Here is a 22,114-nt window from a genome sequence, read left to right as displayed (position 1 = left end):
GTCAGTCACTTATAGGGCTTTGGAGCGTGATGTCACGGGAGCGGGGCCACGCCCCCTCCTGCCATGACAGTAGGCCAAAGAAAGCACACGGAAGCGTCAGCTATGGTTCGTACGTGCTGTGTTGCAACGTTAGATCACACGATAGGGAAGGCAAGAAGCTGGAAAATGGGCTCTCTTTTCATCGTTTCCCCTCCTGGAGGCAACAGGAGGGACCTCATGTATCCGATATTACTAAATGAAGACGTCAGGCTTGGATTGCAGCACTCACACGAGCGGATATCGAGTTCTCTGCCATCCCCAATTTTTTGTTGGTTTGCTCGCGGCATTTTCTTTCCGGTGAGTTCTAAATAAATTCATATCTCTCTTAATAGGCTTTTAGCGTTATTTTGAATGCGCTGAGGTCATAGATAATTAGATAAAACATCCTAATGTGTGATGCTGCAGAACCACGTCATGTTGACGGAGTAGCGTATTATTTGGCATTATTGCAGGCAAACCAGCATATGAAATATGAAACAGAAAAGAAAAGTATGTTTATTTTTTTTATTCATGATCTGTTTACATGTACTTAGCAAGTACATACACATGAAATGCAAACTATTTACATGGCAACACACAGCTGGCAACCTCTGGCTGTATCTTGGTCATATGGTCAACGTACTCACAACGCGGAGGCTTAAAAACGGCCAAATCTTGTACCCAACCGTTCGTGAATTAGATGTGCGCCTCCAGGAATTTATAATTCCGAAAATGATTCGCCGTGTATGCGCTGACTCCACAGACAAGGTACGCGAAGATATCGGGATAGGACAACGGCGGTAGGCCGTCTGGGTTTCCGCTCCACTGCCTTTTTTCATACGGGTCCACATTACCGATGCACGCTATTTTTTTCCAAGTACCATCTCTTGGCGTCTGGGCGCAATCGTTCGCGATACAGCCCTTTGTCTTTTGCGCTGATTTTAAGCATGGTTCTGGCAGTCCTGCTATCAACACAGTATGTTTGTTTTGATTTGTGGCTTTCTGACATGGCGCCGCGATCCCACAATGCACTGCGGCGTGACGTCAACTCCAAACCCCTATTAGGTGCACGCTAAAGCGTTCCCGCCCTTGTCACCCTTTTTGGCTTTAATTGAGAGCATAAAATCCAAACTGAGCATCACACTGTATTCAGTAATAATTGAAACTTATGATTGAGTAACTGGAGGTCATAGATCGCGTGAGCAGTGACAGCCTTTCTTATAGACTGTCATACAACCAAACTTTGCAGCTTGGCATTTTCGCGGTGCCCATTGGAAAGAATGCAGGTTTAACGAGCTTATGCATTCCCTTACTCCCAGAAGCTATGTCCATATTTTCTTCTGCTTCTTCATCTGCTTGTTAATCAAAGCTTTGCACTGTCCTCCCATTGACCACATCATCCAACATAATGTGTGCGTCCTTTGCATCTGCTCTTTTTCCTGCTCCTGGTCTCTGTATAGCCAGTCTGTTTTTGCTGGAATAGCTTGCTTTTCTGATATGTGAAATGCACCCACAAATTTACATATATATTTTATTTCTCCCTGAGTTTGTCTTATCACAAACTCAGCAGAAGTAGTTGTGTGTGGCTTAATTAGCAAGAGAAACACACACCAAGGAGAAGAAGGCATCATTTTCTATTCAGTCCTACACAACTGTCCTGTTCTCTGCATTTGAGATTTGCTGTTTGTCTGCATAAATATGACATCAGCAGATTTTATTACTAGTTCTAAAACTCATAGAACCCAATTAAACAATGAATTTACAATATTATACTTTTTTACATACCTGTGTGGACGAAAGGTTTTTTTTATTAAGCCCTCAAACAGAGACGATTGAAGTAAAAATGATTCTATGACTATCATGATCTTGAAAAGGTGCGATCTTTGAAGGCAGACACTCTCTGGTTTGTTGTTCCCTTTTTCAAACGTGAAATAACCCTCTGTGAATGGTTAGTGAGTGTTTGCAGGCAATTCAGTGTCTTCCATGCAAACTACAAGCGACTGCAGCAATCTGCTAGTGGCCAAAGCAATCGCAGAGAGATTTTAGGCTTAGTGTGCCATGTATCTCCTTGCAAACAGTTTTACCTAGTGACTACCAGCAACCTCAACCAACCGCTCACAAACATCACATCACAACCTGTTATTCAGGCCTACAAGTTTATTTCAAGTTGTAATCATTTATGAATGAACACAAGGTTTTTATTTCAAGAACAATCAAAATCCCAACACATTTTAGAAAATAAGAGTTATGAGGAATTCATGCTAATCAGACTGGAAAATGTTACAAATCTTTCTCTAAAGAGTTTAGATTTCACCCATCCACATTCAGACAGATTGAAGTTCAAGACTCCAAAATGACGAAAGACCTTCACACATTGATTAATGTTCATGAGTCAACGATCAAAAGAAACTGTGGTGTGTATGTGAAGACTGCAAGAAGCTCATCTTGCAGTTTGCTTAAGATCACATGAAGAATCTAGAAAGCTATTTGAACAATGTTTTATAAACCGATGAAATTAATATGAAAAAACTTTGTTTTGACCAAAGGAAAAAGACCGCACTCCAGCATGAAAACTGCCATGGTCATAGTATTATCATGGTGTGGGTTTATTTTGCTACAACTGTGCAAAAAATAGCTGGTCATGATTGATGGAGCAGGACATTTTGAAATATTATAGCAATTCTAAGGCTGATGTCTGTGAACTGAATCTTACCAGCAGGCTTTGCAGCAAGTCAGTAACCCTCAGCACATCAGTTGTATTACCAACGAAAAATAACAAAGTCAAAGTCCTGACCTTAAGCCAGCAGAAATGCTGTTAAATGTCCTGAAGTGGGCAGTTCATGTGTGGAAACCAACCATCTGAAAGATGAATGTGTTCTGATCATATTTCTGACCATTCTGATCAGAATGGGTTAAAATGCTTCCACGCTGATGTGCAGGACTGATCAAAAGTTAAAGCTATTGTGGCACAAGTTGGCTCCACCAGATACTGAAGCAAAGCTTCTTGTGCCTTTTCGTCCTCACATATCTGTGAGGATCTATGTAAAGTCTGTTTTGGTTTCATTTGTTTATTTTTTTATTTACACATATTCACAACATATAGCTGTTGTCAATAGTGAGATTTGCTATACTGACATTCAAAATGAGGGATGACACAGAAGGTTAGCCCCCAGCTGCCTGATGTCATGTATCAGCGATCTGTTCAGTCCTACACAACTGAAACTAGTCAGCCTTATGAAGAAGTATGCACATGCATACATAACACATACACTGTTATTTTGCCTTGAAGCTCTCAGCCCACCACCTTAGTGTTTGACCCTGACAAACTCAGCATTTGCTGTTGCCACTGGCAGCAAAATTAATTGCAAGCGATATAGGCTTATTCAAACACATACCAAGGATCTAGTGGGTCTGAGTGTTTCTATTACAATTACTGGTGAATTTGAAATTCCCTTGTTCCCAATTGCTCATTTCCTGAGTGGAGTAGCTATTTCTTTTCTTGGTACTCTAACTTGTGCTTTATTTTTTTTTTTTTTTTTTTTTTTTCCTTAAAAACATTGGTAGGTTATTATTTATTGTAGCTGGAGAGTGTTGGTTTGGTAGACTTGCATTAATTCTGTGTTTTTCCCACCTTTAAGTTCTTTTATAAAATGGAGACTTACAAATGTAAACGAAGGGACAAAATACATGATCTCACTTTATATGCATAGTCCTCTTAAAAGAACAGTTTTAAACCCCCTGTTTTTTCTTCCACATCTACTTTTTGTAATCTCAAGAGAGTGAGTCTTTCCATTAAGAGTTCTGGAAAATGATCCCATGCTCACGGTTCTATTCCCCAGGTTCTCGTTCTACATCTTTCAGTTGCTATTAATTGGATTTTTGCCCAGTGTTTGTGCATCACATTACACCGTCTTCAAAAAGACGTTTGAATATATTCTAAATTTGTTTTATTTCATTTCATTTACTGAAACAGGTATTTTCTGACATTTCTTAAACACAATCTCCTGCAAGGATGTGCGTCTGGATCAGTAATAGACAGCATGAAAAGGCTTTTCAGGCTTGAGCTTTAAGAAAGTCTTTGGTGATAGAAAAAATTATCGTTGGCTTTCTTTTTAAAATTTATTGGCAAAAAAAAAAAGATTCAGATTTATTCTTGATATGTTTGAAGCTAGACTTTAGGGTGATCGGTGTGTTTGCTGGCCATGTAATGAAAATGTCCCACTTTGCTGTTTAAAAACAAACAAAACATAAAATCTGTATGTGAAATGACACTGAAGTTATCAGCCAGCACTCTGTGTGTCCACAGCTTTGTCTCACTGAGCTGTACGTACCACAGGCTGATGTCTGCTGATATGGAAATGCATCTGTTAAGCAGATTAAAGTCTTGTAGTGCTTTGCTGATCAGTGTATAAAAGGTTTACCATCTTTTGCATTATCGCATCAGTGAGGGTTAGTTTGAATGAGCTCCTGATTAGGATTTAGATGAAATGGTATGTATTATTCAGTGTGAATAAAATCCAAATATAACATTCCCCTTTCAGAGTTCAGTTTGCCATCCATGTGGGCTTTTCCGACTGTTCGTAATCATTAAAATGATATCCCAGACTGCCATGAGGAGTGTTCATGTAATATGGATCTGCATTTTGGCTTCAGAGGAAGAGATGATGATGATTTCACATTTCTCAGCTTCTTTCTCATCAGAGATATGTGCAAATATTATATTTCAGTAATTGAACTTGTAGCAATGATTGAAGTATTCCTCGTACTGTGTAATCAAATTATCCACTGAGGCTCTGTCTCTAATTGGGTGCAGATGTTTAGCACGAATTTTAGTTTAGTGGGGCTAAAACTGGCTGTTATTTATCGTTGTGATTTATTCAGCTTTAAAAAGGAGGGAACTACACAGAAACAAACTCATTAGAAAGAACTACTGCAGGCGGTTTGGTTTGATTGAATAGGTTGACCGGAATAACTTTTTAGAAGAATCTTTTATGTATGCTGGCCTCCTACAGCTTGTTAACATATGGAGATTTGGTTCTTTTATGGCATTAAGATGATAAATGAGTTTCTCACCCCTTGTGCTAAAAATGGCAGTTAATGCTCCAGGGTAGAGTGTGTGTGTGATAGAGAGAGGGAATATGTGTGAAAGCTTTTCCATTTTCTCTGACTTTTTTTTTTTTCTCCCCTCCGTAGTGAAAATTGAAGCAATGGGTAGCACTTTACTTTAACCCTTAAACAGCATTTGTGAGCTAATACTAATTTGCATTAGGGCAGTTGTAAGATGATTTAAGTGGAATTTGCAACAGCTACTGTGGACACCTGTAAGTGGATGCACCTGTGTAAACACAATATTGCTTTGATATGTACCAAACTCATGGAAATGGCAGTTTTCATCATCACATTTCATCCTGCTATACTTCAAAAACTAACTGGTGGCTGAAAGAAACACAAAATGCAAAGATGTGGTCGACTTGGCCTCCAAACTGTCAAGTTCTCAGACCTATTAAGCGTTCTAGGGAAGGTTAATAGAACAAGTAGCATCAGCAGAGATCCTGCACAACAACTTGCAGGACTCAAATGATCTGGATTTCCAGATGAAACCAGAGGTGTTCTGTCCATGCCCTGATGGGTCAGGTTGTTTTGGCATCATAGAGGCGCCAATTTTTAAAAAAATCTGCAAAGAACAGTGGGCAACAATTCCTCCACAGTGATGTGACAAACTCACAATTATCACAGATCTTGATTGGAGTTCTTATCTGGTTTAGGAGGGAAGTGCTTTTTCACACAGGGTCAAATAAGATTGAAGAGCTTTTTTGTCCTTTAATAAATAAAATCAGGTTATGTTTTTCTAAATTTTAGCATCTGTTTGATGATCTGACACATTTAAGTGTGATAAATATGCATAAAACTAAGAAGCCAGGAAGGAAGCAAATACTTTTTCACAGCCCTGTAAATGTTATTATCTCCCTGCTACTTCCTCCACTGCTGTCGTTGTCATAAAGCAAATAATTAACCACGTACTTTCTAATATGAGGCCATGCAATTATTTCACTGTAACAGCAAAATAGCATGCCCTAAATAAATTGAGGTTAATTGAGGTTGTGTTGGTGATGAATGCACATGGAAAAAAATATGAAAATGCACTTCTGCACATTTACAAGAAAATGTAGATCCATATATGAAAAAAGATGAATCATCTTCTGTGTAAATGGATGTATTCAGCCTTTAAACAGGCAATGGGTAATGCTTCAGTGGCCCTTTTACATGAAAAAAGCCACAAATTTGACTGCTAGAGAATATAAAATGTATTTCCAGTGCTTTTTTCACATTTGTGATAACCTGAAGCAAAATGAAAATGTTTGCCTCAGCTGAAAGTATAATGAGCAACAGTTGGTTCTTCAGTTTATTATAAAAAAACACTACATGGAAAGCACTCGAGTGGGCCCTTCACTGCTGCTGACTTTTGAAGGTTTCACTGAAGGTTTCACTGAAGAGAAAAACTTCCTTTGTGCTCACAAAATAAAGTGTTAAACATGCCCATGGATGGCTGGATAGAAGGGTGAAGGCATCATTCTTCGTTTCTTTATGTTCTCCACTTAGTGCAGACCTTCCCTTTCTGTGAATCCTCATGAGTGTCCTGTTCCAAGAACCTCACTCTCTTCAGCAAATGATGCCAACTTTGGTCCCTCTTGTAAACAGTTCATTTTCACATGAATGTAAAAATGTGGCTGATTATCATACGCTTAGGCTACTGTTGCGCGTCCAGAAAGTTTAGAGTAGCACAGTAAAGACGATAGGTTATGCCTGTTGCCCAGGCAATCTAATGACTAGCCAGCATTGGGAAGGTATGACAAGAGACATTTTACCTTTTTCCCTGTTCGACCAAAGTTAATCACTTTGCTGTATTGTGTTTCCTATAATATACACTGATTTGACCTGAAACTAGCAAATGTTTTTGCTTCATCATTGATCAAAGCTACATCAATTGTTCCAGTTCTAGTACCTGCTGTTTTCTCCATTTGAACATTTTCTACTCATTAATCGATCAGTATAAACTGCCGGCAGAGATTTTAAATGTATTAGTAACTCCATCATCTATATCAAACATATACAGTCTATACTAAAATATACTAAATTAATCTTGTTGTAGGCCAGATTTTTCATCCATTGTGATTTGACTTATTGCTACGATCACATCTTTGTCCTCACCAGAGGGCAAAGTAGGAAACCGTGTAGGACCAGGACAAAATCATTACTTTGGCACACAAACTAATGCCTTGATTTTTCTTCATGGCAATGCACTGCAGGAAAAAGAAAAAAGAAATGGTACCCATTGAAGTTAACATGTGCAAGCCCCTTAGGGTCTCCACCACTATTTGTGTGGGGTGGCCATACTTTAGCTTTTAGTGGCCCTGCCACTCTTTGGCTCTGTACCGGCTCCACACTCATTGATCCGCATCTTTGTGTCTCTATAATATAAATGTGAATATTTAACAGTGTAAATCTGGAAAGAAGACGAAAGACTGCAAGAGAAAAGGAAGGATGTAGTTACTCTCTATAGAAAAGAAGCATTAAGAAGGATGAGTTGTGCTGCTGTGGACTGAAAGTGATGAATTGTTTGTCTCTGTTGGGAGCGACACTTCCTGTGTGTCAGTATGGAGTCGGTGCCTGTGAAATCGTATTTCCCAGTGGTTTATGTGCTTGGCTGAGTTAGTATATAATCCACGAACACATCCTCTCCTTTTGTCTCATCTCCTCTCAGAAACTAAAGCTGAACTTGAGGATCTTATGGCAGACATCAAGAAGTTGGCCAACAAAGTACGCTCCAAGTTAAAGAGTGAGTATATTTTCTTTCTCTTTTTGCCTGCCAGAGCCACTACTAACATTATTTTCTATGCTGCTTCAACTTTTTGCATTTGTTTAATATTTTTAAATGTGCCTTGTTCTGAGAATTAGTGACCATTTGGTTCCGAAAACTCTGATTGGCATCCAAAAATTATTGCACTTTTTAGTATGACAGGGTTTTTATGTAATAAATGCTTAAAATTGTTTTATCTACAAGGATGTGAGGAATTTTCTAATAACTGTGAGTGAAACTACCAGGAATAAAATGTTTAATTTCTATCTCCTTTTAAAGCAAAAAGTCAGAAATATTTTAAGGTTGCAGTTTTTCAAATGTGAGAATTTGCTGCTTTTCCTTGACTTACATCACTGTAAACTGAAAAATGAGGGCTTTGGACTGCCAACATGGGACTATAGAGATTCTGACAAGCATTTTCAGCGTGTTAGCAAATTGAATATCTTTAATTCATACATTGCAGAGACCAATTAACTGGTTAATGACCATGTAAAATAATTTTCTTGCCCTGTTTATTGTATGTGTGCACAGTGGTATATCTCGTGGTCCTGGTACTTTCTTAGGATCGGAGAGTGGGTAACAAGCGAGACATAATGAGACAGTGAACTGTATAGCATTTGGCAGCTGACAGACGACTTGGTTTACACTCATAGATTCAGTTCTTCAGTGGGCAGAGGGATTAGTGTCACTCACCACAGAGGTGGTGGCTGTGATTCATATGCATGAACGAATACAAAGTTTTATTCACACTTGTACGTAGACACCGACTAAATTTACAGTAGCATACTGTTTGTTAGCAGAATATCACACACCCATCATGTATAAATAGTATCTGTGTGTGTTTGAGAGAGGATTGTAATCTTCTCATTCTAAGATTTCTCACTAACCTTTCCACCTTTTTTGTTTATCTTGCTGAAATTACATCAGTTTCTTATTCCCTTTCTTTCCTGTTCTTGAATATTTTTCTCATAATATTTATGTGGCATTTCTGAAACTGTGTGTCATGAAAACTTCTGTATCCACTAAACAGAACATTTTCAGTAACCTTTTACACTTTTTTAGATATTGTAAAGAAATGACTGTATACTCTATTAAAAGAAGATAAAATATATACTTCGGTGTACAGAACTAGAAGATGATTGCCTTATACTTCATCTGGCATGCCTACAGCCTGGAGACACAAAGATAAGCACACATATATGTATCAGGATGCACATGCTTGACAAAATGCTGTCAGGCAGACCAGGCCTTGCATCATAGGCCTCTGTGTCACTCCAGTTCACGTCATTTGATGCCACGGGATACCTTTGTGTTCCTGCTTTCTGTGTGTTTCACTGAGTGACCTCAGAGTGCACACTATGATAGATCCTGAAGAGGGACCAACAGCAGTTGCTTTCATATATAGTAGGAGAAATAATTATTTGAACCCCTGGTGAATTTGCTAAGTTTGCTTGCTGGAATTAACAGTCTCTAATTTTTATGATAGTTTCATTTTATTGGAAAGAGACAGAATATTGACCAAAAACACAAAAAACCCCACATAAAAGTTAGAAATTGATTTGCATGCTGTTCAGTGAAATAAGTATTTGATCACCTCCTACCCTGCGAGAACTCAGGCTAGCATGGATGTGGCATACAAATGAGAATCAGTGAATCAACTCATTATGTGCATAAAGCACACCTGCCCTGACCTCTTCACCACCATGGGCAACATCAAATAGCTGTCAAAGGACATCAGGTACAAGATTGTAGACCTGCATAAGGCTGGAATGGGCTAAAATACCATCAGCAAGAAGCTTGGTGAACACTATATACATAAAATTGAATTGACGTTGACAGCTGTTGGTGCAATAATTTGGAAATGGAATAAATATAAAATGTCCATCAGTTACCCTCACGGGTCGTGGGGTCAGGATGATCATGAGAAAAGTGGTGGATCAGCACAAAACTACACCAGAGGAGTTTATTCATGATCTAAAAGCAGTTTGAACCACAGTCACCCAGAACACCATTGATTACACAGCATGACAAAGACCGAAAACATGTCGCCAAGGCTACAATGGAGTGGCTAAATAAGAAGCACTTTGAGGTCATGGCGTGGGCTTGCACGTCTCCAGACCTCAGTCAGTAGAAAATCTGTGGAGGGGGCTGAAACTTTAAGTCACCGAGCAGCAGCAGAAATCTAAAGGATTTAGAGTTTCTGTAAAGAGGAGTGAATCAAAATCCTTCCTGAAATCTGTGCAAACCTGGTGACCAAGAACAATTAAACAGCTTACCACTGTGCTCACCAACAAGGTGTTCTCCTCCTGTTTTGCTTCAGGATCAAATACTCATTTCAATCAGTGACATGCAATTCAATCTATATGTTTCATGTAATGTGTTTTTTCTGATATCATGTCTCCCTCCTTTAAAATGAAACTACTATAAAAATTTCTTTGTAAGTGAGCAAAACTACAAATTTAGCAGAGGACCAAATAATTATTTTCTCCACTGTATTTCATGTGTATTCTTTAACCATTTTGAATAATTCAAAATTTCTTTGAACCATCTGTTGTCTGTTTGCAGAGGTGGATCTTGGTAAATCAAAATGAACATAAAGTTATTAAATTAATCGCTGCTGAAGTTCTGCAGGCAAGCACGTGTGGAAGTCAAGACAACTGGCTCAATGCAGTTATGTTTTTATTTATTTGAAGTACTTGTTTGAATCTGGCATTTTATCATCAGCATAATCACAACAACATAATATAGTCACTTGGCAACGTTGCTTTTATATTGGAATATAACCAGAAAAAAGCCAGTTGAGTTAAGTCTCCTATTGCAAAGAGACTGACTCAAGTTAATTGCAACGTGTTGTTCGAATTTTATAGTTGATGTCAATTATTTGCAAGACTGCTACTTGCAATTAGTGGGCAAAAGCAGAAAAAGAATACTGGAATCACCAGGCAACCACTGATTTATTTCTTTTTAATTCGTTGTAAGGTGATTGCAGTCCTATTTTTGCTTTAGAGTGACTCGTGAGGTGAATTGTTCACTTAGTTTTAAAGACAGTTTATTTCAAGAAATACCAAGAATTCAAAGAAATAGTTTTAGGCATCAAAATAGCAAAATTGAAAAATAAGACAATTAAAAAGTGAATTCTTTGTACCTTCTAGAAAACTGGTAAATGTACCAAATGCCTTTTTCAATAGCTTTCCAGTTAAGAGTAAAGATGGGCAATTTTAGTATTAATGAGCATTTTTAATTTCACCATACCAATACTGCATTGTGTACTGCTTATACAATCTGCTTTGGCTGTTAAGGACCTCTTATATTGCATTTGTGCTAGTGGTTTATTTTCATGCACCTAAACTGTTTATTAAGAAAAAACTTGTATGAGTAGTGAAGCAAAGAGTCGTTTTCTGTGCTGTGGACAAGACGTACCTAATTAGCTATATGTGCCTAGAGTTATAAATACTCTTAGGTTGTACTGAGAGCAGCCTGGCACTGTGAAGACACAGACTTAACAAGCTCAAAGAGTGGATTTAATCATGCTCTCAGTGGTTTTGGAAACATATTCAAGGCAAAAATCCAATTTGAAATGATTTCTAACTGATGCATAATACTGATTATGTTAAAGTAAATCAAAAACCCATTGTGGATTTTCCTGGAACAATTAAAATATAATGTCTCCTTTGTGACACAACCAATTATTGTGTTAAATAAATAAAGCAACTCCTCTAGCCTGTCTGTGTTTTCCAAATAATGCACAGTTGTAGCTAATTGGCAAAAAGAAAGCATCCCCAGTGGCTGAATCGATCAGGGCCGATCGATAAATGGATGTTAAATGTACGCGTTTTTCAGAGATCCTGAAAGCAAGTAATTTATTATGAGCTATCATGTTTTTAACACCCTATGAGCTGTGATAGTTTGTTATACTGAGGCTGTGTGTATAAATAGAAACGAACACAGACCCTTGCAGTAACAAGTCAGGTGTAGCTACACATCTCACTGTAAGATGTGCCCATGAAGGTGTAGCAGCCTTCATCAGCCATCCAATCCCATCCTAAATAATGAAAAGCTGGATTTAAATGAAAGCTACATCTCTGTATATTTCAGCAACAGTACTTCCCGTGGCCTCTGATGGCCTTTCATTTACATTATTATGCTCAGCAGCATCTTCCTGATGTGTGACAGTGAAGAGGCAGTCAAGAAAAAGTGCTTATTACATGCTAAAATGTCACTGAAAAGCTAGAAAGGGAACAGTCACCCCAGTAATTTGTACCTTGATGAATTTCTTAATAGTCGCTGCTTCTACCACATCATCAATTATTCATCTGAGTGACTGATTTGACGTATGATTAGTTAATCTTTGTGTCATGCATGTATGGCAATCTTAGTGCGTTACTACATTATTATACTTAGATATAATAACCACCCCCCAGGTTATAATTATAGTTTAATACATAGATCATAGATCACATCCACTTGATTGCAGGTGTTGAATTAGAATTTGATTCTCCTATTGACAAAGTGTCCAGCACTTTCACTCCCAGCTTGACAACCATTGACCGAATGCGGTAAAAAATTCACAGCCTCCAGAGTGATATTGATTATGATTTGACCTCCTAGCCTTTCCTCTTGTAACAGTTCATCCTTCCCTTGTCCAACTTGTAACAAGGTATCTCAAAAACAAATAGCCAGATTTCTAATAAATTTGGATGTGTATGTTTGTGGTCTCCAGATATTGAATTCTTGTATTTTTAATAACCTCTGGACCTTTTTTCTTGCTCTAGCCTCAGGACAAAATGCCAGATCTGCACACAAAATGAACTGCCGTTCCTCATAATCTATTTAGCAGAGTACCACGAGGATTTGTGAGCACAGTTCTGCTCTCATGGTTACAGTTCATTTTTGATTTTTATTAACCTCCTCGTCTTTCCTCTGGTATCATCAACGGATTCATACCCTTATTTCCACTACTGCTGAAGAGCTAAATCATCGCTATCTTAGTTAATTCATCTAATCTGTACGTTGTGTATGATTTAATTAATCTCTAGAGGCAGCCAGCAGCATTGGAGGCTTTATTCAAGGAGAGCAGCTGCCTGTTGATCAAATGTGTACTTTTGTGCATTTGCCCAGGTATCCAACAAACCATTGAGCAAGAGGAGGGGCAGAACAGGTCATCGGCTGACCTGAGGATACGTAAAACACAGGTACAGTTTAGGGAAGCAGCAGAATCACAGCTGTGCCCCAGTTGCATCTTACTGCATGACGGTGAGCCATATTTGAGTACTTTAGTTGACATCCTCCCCACTCTGTGAGGACATAGAATCACTGGACTTCCCTCAGCCAATCAGCAAAGATGAGACAACTTCACAGATGATGACATCATGGCATTCAAACCCCCACCTCTAACCGTAATCACAAATAAAACTCACATGTGAGAGGTTCCTCCATTATCTCACTGCATTACAATGTGGATTAATGGTGTCAATGAAAATATCAAGTGTTTCTTTTAGTATTCATAGTATAGTATTATACTAACTGCTTTGAATATACTTGTTGGGCCTGTTTGTCCTATTTCCAGTTGGAACACGCTACATTTTCATGTAATTAGTGTAATATGCAGTTGGTACACAGCTACACTTGCTACACTCCTGTTCACGTAGCATTGACTCTATTCTTACTTCTCTTATTTACTGTCTGGCAGCAGCATCAGTCGGACTCAGGTGAAGTGGGTTGTTGTTTCTCGTTGTCTCTGCAGCACTCCACACTGTCACGTAAATTTGTCGAGGTGATGTCAGAATACAACACCACTCAGTCGGACTACAGGGAGCGCTGCAAGGGACGCATTCAGAGACAACTGGAGATCAGTGAGTAGACACAGGAGGCTAAAGCCACCACCACCCCTCAAACTGACTGTACCCATGTGAACACTGCACGGATTCAAACATCTACATCTATTTTCATATGCCAGATAAAAACATCTTAATTGCTGTTCTGATTTGTATTTTCTATCTGGTTTGTCTGATCCCACCTAGAACACACCCTCTTATCGTACAGTATAACATCTAACTCTTGTGTAGGTGTGCTGTTGCTACACTGTGAACAAAATGGTCAGCTTTAGTCATCTCTGTCCAAAAAAAGACTGTCATAATCACTTTTCCCACATTTCCTAGCATGTGTTTTATCCTCGGGCCAAGCATCGTCCTCTTCATATCTGTCCTCCCTCTTATTGCTCAGATGTTGAGTTCATGTTAATTAGGCTGAAAATGAGATCTGCATCCCTTTTTTTCTGAACTGTTTATCCAACTTAGGGGAGATGGAGCTTATCCCTGCTGGCACTGGGGCCTAAAGGAACATTCATGCCTACATTCACACCTACATCAATTTAGAATAACCAATTAACCTAACATGCATTTCTTTGGATTATGGGAAGAAGCCAGAGAAGCCTTGGAGGATCCACACAGGCACAGAGAGAACATCCAAACACAGAAAGGGTCTCAGTTGGCAGTGACGCACTCCTTATTCTTCTTTCAGCTGCTCCCTTTTTGGGGTCAACACAGCAGATAATGTGCCTTAGGACATGTCCACACTAAAACGTTTTCGTTTAAAAACGCATCTTTTTCTCTCCGTTTTGGCCTTCCATCCACACTAAGACAGCGTTTTCGTTCAAGGAAAACTGAGCTTTTTGAAAACGCTCTCCAAAGTAGATACATTTGAAAACGCCGTTTTCGCGTCGCAGTGTGTACAGCGAAAACGATGACACATTTTAGTCATGTGATGCAGTCATGTGACCAATTAAACTAAGCGGAGGGCATTACACAGCAGTTGACAGCCCTATTAAACACTAATATCAGTTTGTACATGTAGATAGCTTTTCTTCAAATTCTTTAACTCTCACTCGCTTTTCCAACTTTGTACTTTTGTGTTACTCGTAGCAACAGCTCCACCTTATTGTTAGTCCATTTAAAAAACTCGGTGCTTTTCCTCAGCATTTTGCCGCGACGTTTCAAAGAGCCGGAAAGTAAATAAGCGGCAGACAGAAATGAGGAATGTCAAATCGTCTTGCGTTTCACGCATGCGCAGTGCTGGAACGTAAGTGTTTTTGGCCGTTTTAATGTGGACGCACAACTCTGTGAAAACGAATGAAAATGATAGTGTGGACGCGGAGCGTTTGCAGACGTGTACGCTGTTTTCAAATTTATCCGGGCTAGTATGGACATAGCCTTAGTCTCATTCTATCCCTAGTATCCTTTGCCACAACAACAGTCTGCATGACCTCCTTCACTACATCTGTGAACTTTCTCTGTGGTCATCCTCTTCTCCTCCTGCTTAACAGCTCAGCATCAGTTCCCCCATGCATCCACCATCTCTTCTCTGACCATGTCCAAACCATCTCAACCTTGCGTCTTTAAATATGTCTCCAAAATTGTTAACCTGAGTTATCCCTCTCATGCACTCATTTCTAATTATCTGGCCACTGCTAGTGAAAATCTTTGCATCTTTAGGTCTGTTACCTCCAGCTTGGCCTCCTGTGTTTTTATCAGCGCCACCATCTATAAACCATCGATCATAGCAGGTGTCACCATCTTGTAAACACTGTTACTGTTGCTGCTATCTTTCTGGCACAAATCACTCCTGACTATTGTCTCCACACACTCCACCCATCCTCCACCCTCTTGCTTGCCACTCTTGCGCACCTGTTACTTTGGATGGTATTTAAAGTCATCTACCATCCAGCTGGGCTACTGTACCCATTTTCTGCCACTTTAAATTTTAAAAATCAGTGCACGTGTGCAGAGTTGAGGCGTATCCACCATTTTCGAAAGAGCCTTTAGTATGTCTGCACACTGTTTATCACTCACCATGACCACTCAAATTCAATCAGAGAAACTTGTGTAGCAAGAAGCGCGGTAATTCTAGGCGCAGGTTCTTTTGACATTTTCTGTTTTCAAGGTCTCTGCTTTTTTTGAATTCCGGGAGGAGGAAAACTTCATCATCGCAACATCTCGCAGCTGCTCCAACAGCTCCCAGCACATCGTTATTCATAGAACATTCGCTCAGCTGGGCTGACATTTAAGTTTAATTTATAAATATATTAAATGTATTCACTCTCCAAGTCGCATTTGAATGTCTTCAGCTTAAACTTGAACACACACACAGATAAAACAATACAAATTGGAGAGTGTGTCCAACCATTATCATCCCACAGAGTCATCAGTAACACTTGTGGAGAAAAGAGTACAAAATGCAGTCTTTTATTGATTTTGTTTATAGAGAAATTTCAGTTTCCCACACCCATATTTTATTTTGAATTGTTTTGTGTAGTGTACCAAAACAACCACCCTCACACTGAAACCACTTTCCAAAACACATACATCACCAACACCCACACCCATATGCATGCACATGCCAGGTTGCTGCAGCTCAGATCTGAGCTCATCTCACTCGTGACACGCTGTATGTGTAATGTGATTTGACAGGTATTAGCTGCAGGCGCTGGGCTCCTGGACCAGGCACCTCGCACGGCCTCTGACACAGCATCCTAGCAGACCGCACTGTGCCAGCTGCCCCTAACAATCATGATAGAGTCACCTTTATAAAAACACACATGCACACGAGCATCCAGAGACAGTGACTCATGTAATAGCAAGAGCAGAGGAGAGCAAGGGCAGTTATGTTCCACGGCGCTTGGCATAGATGTCATTTCCTCTGGCCATCTGTCAGTTTAGATGGACACATGTGACCAGTCTGTATGCATGAGCTCCACCCAGTATATGTAGACTACAACGGGCAAAGTAAAAAAAATAAAATAAAAAAAGAACAACGCAAATCCACTAGGGAAGTTAAACACATGCATGTGACTCACTTTTTCCTTGAGCTCATCTAGATCCATTTGGATTTGATTTGTCAGCTGGTGGAGTCACAGGAGGCCTTAGCTGATCTCACCTGTCGTCAAGGAAGGGATTAGTTACAGAGAGAGAGCACGGAGATGGAAAGAAAGAACGGGAAATTATCAGTATGAAATAAAGACAGACTTGGAGTTTAGGGGTTTAAGAATGAGAAGAAGTCCATAATAGTTGAATCTAACACTGTTTAAATCCTTTAGGGTGATGTAGCAAGTGGCCTTTTTCTGTTGTGCCTGCACCTTTGACATGTGTATGTGTGCACGTCTGAATCAATGAGACTGTGTCACACAGAGGGAAACGGTCTGCTCTGACAGACTGAGTATTGATGTTCCCTCTGCTGCTCATCCCCTTTCCTGTTCACTCCTACTCAAACCCGCTGGGTACATGCATGAAAAAGAAAACAGGAAAGGTACACTGTGATGTAAACACATCACAACATGATCAACAGTGACCCTAAAAAAGTCTTTCTAGAAGCAAGTCTCACCACTAGCTGCTATTAGTAAAGAAGTTATTTCGGGTAATTGAGAACAACTTTCTTGCTTTAAAAGAAGGTTCATGACTTCTTTTCACCCTCATGTTCTTCTTTCCTACGTCTATTACAAATGAGCAAAATTGACAGTATTGGTAGTGTTTAGTGTCTCTGGCTCGTCCTGCAAAAACGGCTGTCATGTCAAGTTATGTGAAGGCTACAATAAACCCATAAAACAATAAATTTACTCACGTGTATCTTTGCCTCAAGTGTTAGATTTATCTGCGACAGCAGCCGTGAACCTCAGCTGTGCACTCATGTCAGTGCATGAACACACTTATCATCTCCTTTACAACAGCCAAACTGGAGAAGTAACTGCTGTCTTTGGTGTTTCCTCCACAGATTTCTTTTCAGTATGTTTTTTTCAGTACCTTATAATGTCTTTAAAGTCCTAAATAGATCTACATGCATCATTTTTAATAAAAATGCATTTCTATACATCTATTATTCTGGATTTTTATCTCTATCAATAAAATTTGGGCAACACCACTGTGTGTTGTGGTGTTTAGCCCCGTTGCCTCACAGCAATAAGTTTTTGAGTTCAAATCCACCATCTGGTCGGGGCATTTCTGTGTGGAGTTTGCATATTCTCCCTGTGACTTTCACTTCGGGAACTCTTTGGGACTGTCTGAACACATGCATGTTAGATTGATTGGTGACTTTAAGTTGATCTTGGATGTGAATGGCTGTGTCTCTTGTTAGGCCTGTGGTACATGTCTAGGGTTTACCACGCCAACCACGACCCTGAAATGGATAAGTGAAAGAAAATGGATGGATTGATAAATAAAATTTTTGGTTTTCAGACCTGAACTCAAACAGTTTTAGTGTATCAGAGACACATTATTAAAACCATAAAACCATATGCTATTTTCACTTAAATCATTATCAAGCCTGTGGAGCACAGGGCTGCAACAACACCACGCCAACGGACTGTTCTGGACCGTTCTCTTCAGCTGGGTCCACGTCATTCCTGCGGCCTTTACTTTGCTCTTTTCACTTGAAAAAGAGTAAGAATGAATTTGTTAGTGATTTTACAGCTTTAGGTTTTCCAGTTTTATTCATTTAAGGTAGAGACAGGCTCTGTTTTCTTTTCTGATTTTAGGATTCATGCTCAGCTAATACAGTATGTTTTCATATTCAAAAGCTGAATATTAGAGAAATATAAATCTTTATTATTTCTTGAACGACAGCAAGTGAGTGCATTTTACAAAACTGAACTAACCCATGGAATTTCATCTAATCTTTTAAAGCACTTTAGTGCAGTTTAATCCACTGTGTTTGCATTTTAGTTTACTATTGGTTGAGAATGCATATTTTGATATGCTATTTTGGTTCCATTATTTTGCAGCAGTGAGCGGAGAGGCCAGGCCAGCAGGGTGGAGTGGATGTTGGTCACAGGCATTGCAGGGTCTCTTTGACATTTGATTGTTGTGTTTTATTTCTCAGCGGACGCTCTTTTAGCTTAGGAGCGCGCTTGCAATGCCAGCGGAAAAGACGGAGATGTACGCCACATCCCTGCCTCAGGAACAAAAGAGATCGATCTCCTTTACATGGGTGCAGATCGGCCAAATGTAAAAGAAAATTACACTTCTTGTTCTTGTGCTTGGTTGTGCAATTTGCCATTTCTCTCTGCTCCTGGAGGGTCTCGCTTGATTTGTGTTATATAACAATGGAAATGAAATAATGCTGTTACTGGTAGCAACATAGTATCAATGATTTAATAGCCCATAAACACCATGGGTGAAGTGAGACTTCTTGGCTTCATATTAGGCTTCTCAGGGTTTAGGTCTCCATAGTAACAGCTAAGAGCCTCCCTCAGAGCCTGTCATGGCTTAAAAAAAAACAAAAAAACTAAGAGGAACGTGTGTGTGTGTGTGTGTGTGTGTGTAGGAAGTGAGATAAATAGTGTAGGGTAGCATGCCTCAATTTTTTTGTCTTCATGATTATGCATGACTCATTGTCACTCCTCTCTGACCCTCTTTAATGTTGTAGTTTTAGTCTGATGTTAGAGCGATTATTATCAGAGAGGACTGGAAACCGATCACAGCGATGTAGTGAATGCGGCCTCTCGCTCGTCTTTGTGCCTCGTTCTCATCCTCCCAATTTGTCAAGCTGCTAAAATGTTATTGCTCAACATGTCTCTTAAGCATGGTAATGAAACTGTGCAACCACTTACTCACAACTAAATGAAATTCATTGGTTTGATATGGATATGAAGTTTGAATTGCACATGATGCGCTCTGTGTATATAAAGAGAAATGTGAATGGACTCTGCCATGGATGCTTGCGTGCGGCTTCATCAAAATTCTGTTCGTGAAGGCAATCATCGGCTCTGACTCCCGACCATCATCAGTCACCATCATGCTACCTGCTCTGTCTCTGAGGCCCCACAGCAACCACCAGTCTTCATCACACACATTCTCACACACGCTGATTAGATCATGAATCCAGATTTTGTTGCCTCTAAAATCCCCTCCCAGGGGTCCAGTGGTGAGAAAGAATGAGAAGAGTTTACAAAGCAAGCCGTGTAGGTCTGTTACTTTAAGCTACTGTGAATGAATTGAGTTGGGTTTTTTTTCTAATTATTTGAAATTTTAGGAGCTGGAGTTATTTGCCTTTTCCCAAGAATTTCAAGTTAAGAAAATCATCGTTATAAGCAAAGCACAAAGTGTCAAACTCCTATCTCTCTACACTGTTTTTAATATCAGATAGAAGAACTGGTCACACCATGTCAGGGTTACTATAAATTATTTCTTTGATCTACAAAACAATTTCCCCAAAGAATTCCAGTTTGAATAGTCTTGAGTTCAATTTGACTCATTTTATTTATATAGCACCAACAGCAGTCATCTCAACGCGTTTCATATTGTAAGGAAAAAAACAAACCTTTCAATATTAGACAGAAAAGTCCAATAAGCACCACCTCCAGACAGACGAATTCTCTTTTAATGGGAAGAGACCTCCTGCCATGGCCGGGGAGGGATCAGGGAGGGGCGGCCATCTGCTGTGACTGCAGGGCTGAGGAGAAAGAGAAGAGAAAAGAAACTATAGAAGAGACACGTTAATGACAGGCATTAGTGGCATGTAAACACATCAGGAGTGAAAAGGGGCGAGTGGAGAAGAAGAGCTCATTGCGTTATGGGAAGTCCCTCATCCCCTGAATATACCAGCACTGCTAAGGGATGCTTCAGGATGACGTGATCCATCCTTAACTATGAGCTATGAGTCAAAAAGGAATGTTTTGAGCCTAATCTGGTTGCACAGGAGAGGGGCCTGATAGCCACCTCCCATTACTTTTGCAAACTGTGGGAACCACAAGTCACAATCTAGCAGTCTGAGAGTTCTCTGCTGGGGTGATATGTTATGATAGGGGCTGATTATTCAGGAACTTGTATCTGTGCAGAAGGATTTTAAATTCAGTTCTGGGTTTAACAGGAAAGAGAAACACAGTCTGTCTTTCTAGTCGCTATTAGTAGTCTTTCTGCTGTGTTTTAGATTTAATAAAGTCTGTTCAGGTTCAGCTTTTAGAAAAACCTGATAAGAGGGAATTACTAAAGTAGAACCTTGAAGTAATAAATGCATTAACAACTTTTTCAGCATCACTCCTCAGCGTTTCTACTTTTAGCAGTGCTGCGCATTTTACTGCAGTAAACTGAGGTCACTGTGTTGTAACTCATCAGCACATCCTAACCCTTATTGAAAGGTTAAGTAATGCTTTGATGCTTTTTCTTCTTATAAAATACTTTAAATTCTTTAATTTATTTAAGTGCTTTTCTTCTTGGAGTGAGGTTATACTAGCAGAAAGTATAAAAATATTAATGATGGGCTTAGACATTTTTAGATATTTCCATTAATGACCAGCTGAATAAATGTACCTAATTAAGTAGTTGGTGAGTGCATATAGCAGCTAATTATTACAGTATGTAGCAGACTAATAAAAAGACAGAAATTCTCTCTAAACTGAACCAAACTGGAGCACATAAGTCTTGGACGGGCTGTACCTCATAGCGGGTCACAATATTTGTCACATAATTCCATTAAAAATACTCCAGAAGGCACCAGCGGCACACACACTGCCACGGGGTCCAGCTCAGTGCCTCAAATTAGTGGAGGCGAAGCCTTGCTGACATCTATTGCTGATAACGTTCTGTCAAAGCAATCATAACTCTATCCCTGAACAAAATACAAAGGGAAGAAATAAATCCCCCGGAGAGATGTTTGAAAGCAGAAATTCACTGTAGAGATCCAAACTATTTTTGTACCAGGCTGGGAGCATGTTAATATTCTCTCTGGAGTAGTTAAAAGGGTAAGCAGCCTCAAGTGGCCATTAGATGAACTGCAGGTTTTTGGCACTTCCAGTTGGCTTCTTTTGTGGTTGCTGTTTCAGTATACCCCTGTGGCAGAAATGAGCTAAATACATTTATTAAGGTGCTGTATTAGCACAGTGTACTTTGAAGGGCTCTTTTATGTTAATTTATATCCAGTCATTGAGAATTTCCTGACCTGTTGGTAAGTGGCTGCCTGAGCTTGCTGGCAAGTTGTCGTACACTACAGGTCAACTACAGGGGACTGCAACAACCTGTTGGTGTTCAAAGCAATCACAAGAATGTTTCTGGTGTAGCACTACATACCTCTTTGCGACCAATTTCACCCAACCAAATGCACATTTTTCTCTAGCAAACTGTGGTCGCCAGGGGATCACCCATTGCTCTCTAGGCCTGTGACGCTGAGGCCATAGGAGAAAAGTTATAGATGGCATGCTTTTTAGACCTTTTTCTAGGCAGACATTGTGATGTGGCGCAGTAGGGAAGGACCAGG

At 39.6% G+C, this 22,114-nt stretch overlaps 1 protein-coding gene across 5 annotated transcripts in view; it reads left to right on the top strand.

Annotated features, from left to right (window-relative positions):
* LOC100707847 (syntaxin-1A) overlaps positions 1–22,114 on the top strand; it is a 74,902-nt gene that overhangs the window by 41,388 nt on the left and 11,400 nt on the right. For all 5 annotated transcript variants that reach the window (XR_003213961.1, XM_005459376.4, XM_019367710.2 and 2 more), the window contains exons 4-6: positions 7,781–7,855; positions 12,995–13,068; positions 13,620–13,728. Coding sequence is in view for 4 of the 5 variants with exons in the window: in XM_005459376.4 (XP_005459433.1) it covers positions 7,781–7,855; positions 12,995–13,068; positions 13,620–13,728 (258 nt within the window). In the remaining variant the exon portion in view is untranslated. The remainder of the gene's footprint in view (positions 1–7,780; positions 7,856–12,994; positions 13,069–13,619; positions 13,729–22,114) is intronic.

Source organism: Oreochromis niloticus, linkage group LG14 (genome assembly GCF_001858045.2).
Source record: "Oreochromis niloticus isolate F11D_XX linkage group LG14, O_niloticus_UMD_NMBU, whole genome shotgun sequence".
Taxonomy (NCBI): Eukaryota; Metazoa; Chordata; class Actinopteri; order Cichliformes; family Cichlidae; genus Oreochromis; species Oreochromis niloticus.
The sequence above is the reverse complement of the archived record's forward strand: the minus strand, read 5'-3'. Positions and strand labels throughout refer to the sequence as shown.